Source organism: Hesperophylax consimilis, chromosome 1 (genome assembly GCF_061612785.1).
Source record: "Hesperophylax consimilis isolate HC1 chromosome 1, BYU_Hcon_1.0, whole genome shotgun sequence".
Lineage (NCBI taxonomy): Eukaryota > Metazoa > Arthropoda > Insecta > Trichoptera > Limnephilidae > Hesperophylax > Hesperophylax consimilis.
Window position 1 is genome coordinate 42,416,181 of NC_142836.1, and position 10,115 is coordinate 42,426,295.

The window sequence follows — 10,115 nt, forward strand, 5'->3', positions numbered from 1 at the left end:
TCACTGTTTATGAAGTGAGGTTTGTCTAGGTATCACCAAATGCGGGCCGGAGTGAGAAGGCCAAATGTGGAGACCCTTTCACCCCTTCAGCCGGACTATCTCGACCCATCACTGGCATCAAAGTGGGGGGGATGTATTCATACCTCTGTCGTTCCTGGACACACTGAACCCCTGATTTTTACCAGCCCTTCATACCTTTTTTCTTCCAAGAACCTCTTCTCATTTACTAAAAAGACCCTACAAATAACATCCTCAATGATGATAAGGACCCTGAGGATAATAGGGCAACATATTTTTGGTTTCAAATTGGTATTTTTGAAGAAATATACTCATCCTGAACGGCGTCGAAAGTTCACCTGAAAAAATAAAGTTTCTTTTACTGAAGAAACACGTTCATAATTATTATTTCGGGGATTATCTTCGGAACCTCAATGATATTCGTATTATGGGCACGGGAGAGAAAAAAACTATCTTTGACTTGACGGTCGACCTACGAGTATATTTTGGCAACAGTACTAAACAGTTTTGATAAAGAGGTCTCTAGCGAATAAGCACTGAAATCAGGCGGCATGTTGTATCAATCCCTGGACACGATTGAACCAATGGTTAAACCAGGTGAAGTAGCCTCACACGATGATAGGTGATGACCTCACTAGTCTTGGTAGTGAACGGGATCGAATAAAGTGGAAGTGCAGAAAATAAATGTTTCGAAATCGTCTTGAAAAAAAATTTAATACGTTCTTAAGAAATCAAAACAACATCATTTTCTGCGACCCACTGTACAGAGACGATTGAATAAGATAATAGTAAATACCAATATTTTAAAAAACATTAAATTTGCGAACAAATACGAGGGTGGGGTCCGAATTATGCGAACCCGCTTATCGAGTTTGTCCACAAATCTAGTGATTTTCATATAATTGGTACTCTGATGTTGTTGATATATTTAGTACATCAATTTCACTATATAAACATACCTTATTGAAGTTTTTTTCATCAACTAGGGGAAAATTTTGATAAAGCTATTTAAATTGACAGTATTACAGTATTTTGCACGTTAACAGTATTTTGTCGGCTGAAAAAAAAAAACAATTTTGGATTTTTTATTTTTATATTTTGAACACTGTGTGGATCAAATTTAATAATATTTTTATTCATATGTGTGTTTTAAACAGTCATTTCCTGCACGATTTACGAGTATAATTTCGTAAATATTGTTATTTATGCATGTAAAAGCCTTAATAGGCTTAAAAAAAATAAAAAAATAAAAATCACGGAATCGTATCTTAGTACCAACCCAAAAATTATGTTGGTTCATTGATACATATGTATGTATCAATGTAACCATGTGGTTACATTGATAAAACCCGAGAAAAGGCTATTAAATTCCGAACCTGATGACAAACAGCTTTGGCAGTTTAGCGGGTGTAAAAAATAAGAAATAAATTAAAAAAATTAAAAAAGGACTTGTGGTTGTCCCTAAACTTATTAATTATCAAACACCTTTTGAAGGAAGCACATTCAAAATTGTCCAGGGTTTTTAAATAAGAGGTGTTATTTTGATATTTTTCCCGTAAAAGATCAATGGTTTCGTTGCTTGTGTGGCACGTAGCGCCGTCTTATTGAAAGTAAACGTTGTCCAGATCAATACCATCCAATTCCGGCCATAAAAAATCGTTAATCATCTCTCGATAGCGCAATTCATTCACCGTAACTGTTGCTCCAGCCTCATTTTCGAAAAAGTAAGGTCCAATGACTCCGCCAGACCATAAACCGCACAAAACAGTCACACGTTGAGGATAGAGAGGCTTTTCAACAATAACTCTTGGGTTTTCCGAGCCCCAGATGCAACAATTTTTCTTGTTGACGAAGCCACCGAGGTGGAAATGGGCCTCATAACTCAAGATGATTTTTCGCTGGAATTCCGGATCATTTTCTCGCATTTCAATGACCCGTTTTTGAAGCGTGTATCGTTCCATTTTTATTAATGGCGTAGTTTCTACTTGTCAAATGTCAAAAAATGACAGATTCAAAAGTAACATCTACCGAAATAGCTGGCCATTCAAAATAACACCTCTTATTAAAAAACCTGTATAATATTGATAATCTGAAATTTCATGTCCTTTGGTCAGGGTTAACAGTTTCTTAAAAATGAAATTTTCTGTTCGGTTCGGGGTAAATCTCCCTGGCAATTCTAAAACTTGCAATCCAGAGATCGCGCGTTCAAATTCCGGAATTGTATTTGATTGAATTAATTTGTGTTGTCTCACAATTAATTAATTAAAAAATAATACATAGACTCGTTCCAGAGTAGAATACATTCTAATTCCCAAGCAAAATTAAGTAAGGAATAATGTACAGCACAATAATTATTGATGTTTAATTAAAAACAATTAATTATTAAAGAGCTCAACTAACCCACATTCAAAGGGGTGCAAATATTTCGTCGCAGAGACAGACACCTATGGATTTTTGCTAAAAGCACGGTGTACGTTTGATGTTCACTTTTGTTTACATATTGGTAAATGAAGAAAACGTTTTTATCAGCGATTTTTTAACATATACATTGTTGACGAGGAGTGTCAATTTTTTTATTTGTTTCCGTTCAAACAGAACTTTTACAAATGTAGTTTGACGCGTAATCATCATAAAAAATGCAAATATTATAAGATAATCATCTTGCACAGACCCGTGAAAAATACCGGCAAATTATATTTTGTATTTTGCAGGATTTGTAAAGCCTTTCAAAAACAAATATAAATTATATATTTCTTGTCGACATATTATAGTTACTAAAATTAAAAAATAATCTATCTTAAATTTAAACAAAAGAAAGACACGTTTCAAATATAGAATTATCATTACTGAAATAAAATTAAGGTGACATAATACTATTAACTGGGGTATTCTGATAACGTTCACATTTTAATTATTTCTAATTAACGTATAACTAAAATCTCAAATGTTTCTAGAGGGGTACCGACGGATCTATGTTATTTATGTTTGAGATTTGTAAAAATAGGACCTTACCATAAAATATTTTATGTAAAACGGTTTGAAAAAGTTATTGACTATAAAATTAGCAGAAAGCACCAGATTTTATTTTTCTAAACGATGAATTAGTAACTTCCCGAAGAATCCCTTTAAAAACATCTGGGATTTAAGTAACACGTTAATAAAAAACAATTAAAATAATATCAATTTAAAGACCTGCTAGGGAAAATTCGACCATAGGTCCGTCCATTACGCCGGGCCGCGTACCGAATATTGTTTTACACGACTTCAGCACTTAGGAGTTCCACTTTATTTTTATAGGTAAATTCAACCACAGACAACAGACCTGTCCAATATACCAGAGCCTACCGTCGCATATTTTTGTGCATGGCTGCTTCACTTACGTCGTTAAGATTCTGTCTTTCTTTTAGGGTGTCTCGTATTAAGGGATTTGACATGAATATTGATGATGCACGTAATAAATGTAATCATGAATTAAATTTAGCTTATGCACATATGTGGAACCTATTAGTGATACAGAAGAAAAGGATGTATTTTTATTTTATTTACACCCTTCAGACTTTTACATAAAACAAGTATAAATTAATTATGTTACATGGCGCATTAAAATTAACGTAATAGTATTTTTATTCCCAGAATGGGAATTGCAATTCAATTTATCCATATAGGCAGTATAGCAACATTTTTTTTATTTGTACATTAGAGGTGTTTTTTTATAAAATACTATTTGTTAATGTGAGTCTCACTGGGTAAGGTCCCCATATCATTTTTTGTTAAATTCGATACGAACAAAAAAAATTAAATAATTAACAAAATAAATCACAAATAATACAAACAAGAGAGAAGACAGAAAAGGTATTGATGCCTGCCTGGGGCAAATAACAAAAATCTACGTTAAAAGAAAAAAAGGTTTAAATATAGTAGGGTAAATATTTGCTTAGAAAGGTAAGTTACAAAATTATTTAATATAATAATGTTAGCCAAACAAAATGTTAGATATTTTCGATTTAAATTTTTAGTATGGAATAAATAAAAATATCAACGAAACTGAATTTATTTCCAAGCCTATGTAGTCTTTTGACTGGGGAATTAATATAATAGTTTATTTTAGATTAATAAACAAAGAACAAGTCGGGAAGTCTTGTGTTACGATTGAGTACCTACTCGGAACGTTATTAGCTCAGTTGAGTCAGGTGCATCTATTAACCCATTATCTAATTTGAAGTACCAAATCAGTCTCTGTTCTTTTGTGAGATGAGTTAGTTTAATCAAGTACTTTCAATAAATTAAAACTATTAATTTGGTCAATACCTACTCAGAAGGTTGTAGCTTAGTTGAGTCAGGTGCATCCATTATGCCATTAACTAATTTGTATAAACGTACCAAATCAGTCATTGCTCTTCTGCAAGATTTGTTAGTTTTAATCAAGTAATTTCAAAAAATGAACACTATTAATTTGGTCAATGGGTGTGGATAATTTGAAATCGATGACCTTAAAAATTTGTGTTGATCTCTCTCAATTTCAATTTGATTATTATTATGTTTACATTAGTTATTATTTTAAATAGTTATGTTATTATAGCCTTCTCAATAATATTGGACTGTTTTATACAGCACCGTTTTTTGTGAGAAAATCACCTCAAGGGCACTGTAACTATATTCCATGAAATTGAACACATCTACTTCCAGGAAATTGAATCTATGGCTGAAGAAGGTTTACGAGAGATCCTCGCACGGGGAAAGAGAAACAGACTGATCTTCGCTCCTCACAAGACTGTGGGTCTTCTTATGAAGGGCATACTCAGCTGAGACAGGAACATTTTCATAAGATTTTAAGAGAACACCAGTAAAACAAGTATCCAAGCGTCAATATGGAAAGATTTTCTTCGTTCCTAGCCCATGTCAAGAGCGTTCCCAGCAGGGCCCAGGATCTGTTTCAGAAACTGAGAAGACGCTCAACAACCTAGTGGGATTGCGTTCTCCGGCGATGCGCCTCCTTTGCAGTTGGGTATATATGGTGCATGTCTCGTACGCTGCCTCTGGGTGGGAGCACTGTTTGGATAATATCTTAAAACACGCGGAGTCAGAAGACTCCCCTGTTTGCGCTCTCGGGCGCTTATTGGACTGTGGCCTTAGGGGTTTAGGGGTGTGGGCTTAGCTGGTTCTGGCCAGCGCTCTGCCAATTGATTTAGAAATAAGGTAAATTTTGTCAAAAGAGGAACTCATCAGAGGAAGACCTGTGGCCCACCTGGGCGTCGAGCTGATACCGGGAGGAGCAGTAGCCCTCTCTTGTTTGTTCAAAGCAATGCGTGAAAGAACGCAGTGAAAGAAAAAGTGTCTGGCAGGAGCGATGGGATATGTTGACGAAGGGCAGATGGACTTTCTCCTTCTCAGATATAGATATAGATGTAGATTAAGATAAGATAAAATTATGGTAGTCAGATATAAGATAATTAATTGTTTCTGAAATAATTAAGAAAATTTGTGGCAAATTTATCTATATTTAATATTTCAAGAATTTTATTTATTTTGTTGACTTTGGCTTTTCACTTGTCTTTAAGATACCTCCTCCCAATAGCGATCCAATCAAAGAGCTCCCCTGATCGAAAGTTTTAGAACTAGAATACCCCACCAGTTTGTGCACCATCTGAAAAGCACACAATATCAAGTATTAAGTAATGCCATTTCGTCGAAATCAAATTCGTATAGATCCTCAAATCTAGTTTGACTAGTTATTTTACATTTCCATAAATAATGGCTAACAGCTAATAGCATGCCCCGGTAGGTGAAACTATTTTAAGCAAAAGTGTATTCAAATTACAAATAATCTCCTTTTGTTTTTGGAATAATTCAACGAGTAAAACCTCAAATTGTAATATTTTGATTTTAAATATACTATTAGTGATTTTTAACCAAAAATCCGATAAAGATATGGTCGCATCTAGGATCATCCCAACGTTCAAATCCTAGATGTACCAGTAATGAAAGTAAAGTTGATTTACCGGCATTAGTTCTTCACTGATCAGCTGGGGTGCCACGGGAAGGTGATCTCCTTGGGGATGGAAACCATTCTCGTCAGCTGTGTAAGTCACTGCGTAGGTCACTCCGTCTGGACCAATGTAGCTGAAGGATCCACGGACTATAACGGATTCCTTCTCGGGGTCTCCAGCGTTGATGACGTCCAACTGCTCTTGTCTCTCGATGCCATTGGACGTCTTGAAACTAGAAGGAAAAAACGTAAAAAAATAACAAAACATATGTTTTGTTTATTAGGATTAACTTATGAAGCTTATAAACCTCATTGTAATATATCTAATCAATAAAGAATATAATATCAAAAACTCTCAATGAAAATTAGAATAGACCCATGAAAAACCACGAGTAGTCTGAATTCTCGACAAATCAGTTCCGATTCTGAAAATGGCATTTAAAATAATTTTCTGTTAAAATATTTAACTATATTTATTTAAATTCACCGAACAAAACGGGTTGTTTCGGAGGATTTGAACGTTTCATCAAATTTCAATGTTGATTTCCGGGTGCTGTGAAAGTCCTATTCAAGTTCTGTTATTATATCAGCATAAGGTAGTTGCTTGACAGAACTGAAATAAAAACAAAACTTGAAAAATCTTTCACAGAACCTGAAAATTACCTTTGAAATTTGAAGAAATGTTCAAATTCTCCGAAACAACCCGTCCTTAAAACTTTTTTTAAATGACGCTGCTTAAATTCAAATCAAATCCGAGTTCTAGAGTTCATTGAACCGGAGTTACAGATACACAACCAAATATTGTATTTTTTATAATATTTAAACATAGAAGAACATAATATAATTAACTCTCAATGAAAATATGGCACACCAAAAATATGGTAAACAATTGAAATTAGTGTTGGTGATTCATGAATTAAAGTATGAGATTGATAAAAATTGCGAATGTAATTGGGTGGCAATAGCTCAATTGGTAGAGATGCCAGTCCCGGTAAGAATATCTGAGTCGAGTGATGACCGTTACCTTTTTAATTTGTGTTATTTATTTTGTAATATTATCTTCAATGATTAAATAAAAATATGGTTGGATTCATATTTTCATGATGGTGTCTCTAAGGGTGGGTTGTTTCATAGAATTAGAACAATTGATCAAATCTCGAAGTTAAGTTTCGATTGCAGTGAAGCAACTGGCCCATGATGATAATAACAGAACTTGAATAGAATCAGTGGGTAACATCCCAGCACGAAATTTGGCCTCCTGCTCCATTATTCTCCAACAAGCGTAAGTACTTAGCTATTCTGAAAATAACTTCAGTTTATAATTCAATACCTGTCAATTAATTTGATATATCTTAGAACTTCGAGAAGTCCTCTAAAATAAATAACTTAGATCTTTGAGAAGTCTTTTGAAGGGAATACCTTAGAACCTATAGAAATCGTTAAAGAGAATTCCTTAGAAAGTTTAGATTTTTTAAATTCTAAAGAGAAAACCTTAGAACTGTACAAAACTTTTAAAGAGAAATAAATTTAAAAAAAATAATAATATTTGACAGGTCAAAAATATTTCATCAATAAATGAAGATATTATATGTCTCGTTGCTTACAGGTGGAAAAAATATAATAAGCAGTAATTGTTGATTGAGGTACTAGTACATATTTAATCATTTGGCGGGTTGGAAATAAGCCGACATAGCTCAGTGGTTTCAGAGCATCTGACCGGACATCAGAAGGCACGGGTTCAATTCCCGTTGGTGGCATTTATTTTTACTCGGGAGATATTTTAAATTTGTATTGATATTTCAGGCGACTAATTATTGCTTATAATTATTTGTTATCCTTTATGCTATGCATAAAACCTTGTTTTATAAACATTAGTTTCTAATTTTTATAAAAATACTTAGAACTTTTAGAAGTCTTATAGAGAGAATACTTTAGAACTTTTAGACAACTTCTAAAGAGAATACATTAGAAATTTGACTAGTCTTCTGAAGAGAATAACTTAAAACTTCGAGAAGTCTTCTCCAAGTTCTAATGCATGTTCTTTATTTTTGAGTTATTCCAGTAAACAAATTAGAGATGGTGCATTATTTGGTAGAATTTCAATTGTTTAAGTAGGTAAATAATATTTTTCGAGAATGCGGGCAGAGTTAAAGTAATTAGTGGGTGCGTACTATATTATGAACTAACTGAAGTAATAACGAGCTTTTTGACTGTTTGCGTATCTTCAAAGTACTTACGAAAAATAATAGTTTCCAAGTCCTTCATTATCATTTTCATAACTTAATATCTGAGGCACTTCAGCGGGAGCTGCACACGCAGCCGCCAGAAGACCAACCACCAGTAGTGAGACCTGCAATTTTTCGTTTTTTCTCTTTTAAAATATATGTAAAACATCTACATAACAAGAAAATATTCGCCAATTTCTGAAAAAATAAAATTTGTAAAACCAAAACACCCGTTTCCTTTATTTAGGATATTTTTTTGAACGGAAACTAATATTCTTTTCTTCTCAAGAATCCAGTGCTGTAAAACCAACCATTTTATAATTTTTTTTTTACCCTCATTATTACAATAATGAAGGTATTTTTATTTTATCTTTACGCGCATGGCGACTAATTTCTACAGCAGTAGTGGTGTTTGTTTCTTACAAATAAATAAATACACATTAAATTAGAAACAATTTATTCAGAAATGAATTGTACCTACCATTAAAAAACTTGTACTTTGCAATATAATACAATAATTGTATCAATAACATTAGACTTACCTAGTGCATTATTTTTTTCTTTTTTGCTTCGTTTTTATTATTTTCTACTACTTGTAATATTTAAATGCTCCCCCTTTCTCTCTGAAAAGTTTCTGAAGACTTAATTTTTCTTCTACTAAAACTTATTTTGTTGTTGATCTCAAAAAAAGTGTAACACTATGTTTTATTATACATAAAAAATAAATTATATCTATAATCTTTTATTTGTGGTTCCATGATATTTCATCAAAATAAAAATTCGACACACCTCCAAAAAGTGATATGGAGTCATGAAAAGTGATGAAACGAAAACTACGTTTAATAGTTACCTGTGTAACCTATTTAACCTTTGTTTCATCACTTTTCATGACTTCATTTCACTTTTTGGAGGTGTGTTGAATTGTCATTTTTAATGACATACCCGGTCACCGTTATTTGTTCATATTAAAATTAATAAAGAATAAAAAAAAAGTATTTTAAACATATTATTTTATTTAACTTCGAATTTAGGGGTGTGTTTTATGTAGGAAGAAAATTATAAGTGACAGAATTGATAGAATGTGAAACGGTATCCATGTTAATACTTACAGTTCTCATGATAAACAAAGATTCTCCAACTTAAGATAACAAATGCCACAATAGAAACTCGAATGTCCAACAATCACCTGCAGCAAGTTGAAGACACAACACCGTATGAAAAATTCTTAACATACAATATATATTTCTTGTAATCCTTCCTCCATCGATATTTCAAGGAGATCAAGATGTTTATTAAGTGAAAGGTGACATAGTTTTCCGGTTATAATGATAATAATAAAAAATATATTTAAAGAATTACGTAATTTATGAATTGTATAAAAATCTGGTTTTAGTTAGAATTTTACTTGAAGTTTTCGTTTGAGATGTCGACTCTTATACCAGAAAACTACACATAGAAAAGCGTGATGCTTCCACAGCGCGCCTATTTTGAATTCATATATATATTTTTATTACTGACTATTTTAAAAACACAAAGTACAGTAGTTTATCCACAGTCAAACTGACTAGGGATTCCTATTCGGAGATGGTTTGTAGGATGCTGTATGGGTGTTACATCATTATTTACTCATCTTCTTGTATTTAGATTTTCACAAAATAAATAATATACAAAAATCTTCATGTTCGTTGATTGTAAGTTGTGTTGATGTTACTTCATAATTTTAAAAATTTCCTCATCTTCATGTTTAGTTAGCCATATTTTGATATCGTTTTTAAACTTTTTCTACATGGTGTTTTTAATTTCATCTGTATAGTTTTGTAGAATGAAAATTACGTTTTTTTAGCATTTTTTTATATTCATTTAAATGTCAATAATTAATCAACAGT

General features: G+C 32.6%; 1 protein-coding gene across 1 annotated transcript; it reads right to left on the reverse strand.

The window, feature by feature from the left end:
- Positions 1-4,731: 4,731 nt before the first annotated feature.
- Positions 4,732-9,454, reverse strand: LOC149426949 (flexible cuticle protein 12-like). Its single transcript, XM_089632288.1, has 5 exons — positions 9,339-9,454; positions 8,242-8,354; positions 6,018-6,237; positions 5,581-5,662; positions 4,732-4,820 (listed from the first exon to the last, which is right to left on the reverse strand). The coding sequence occupies exons 1-5, from the start codon at positions 9,345-9,347 to the stop codon at positions 4,732-4,734; spliced, it is 513 nt and encodes a 170-aa protein (XP_089488414.1). The 5' UTR covers positions 9,348-9,454.
- Positions 9,455-10,115: the final 661 nt, after the last annotated feature.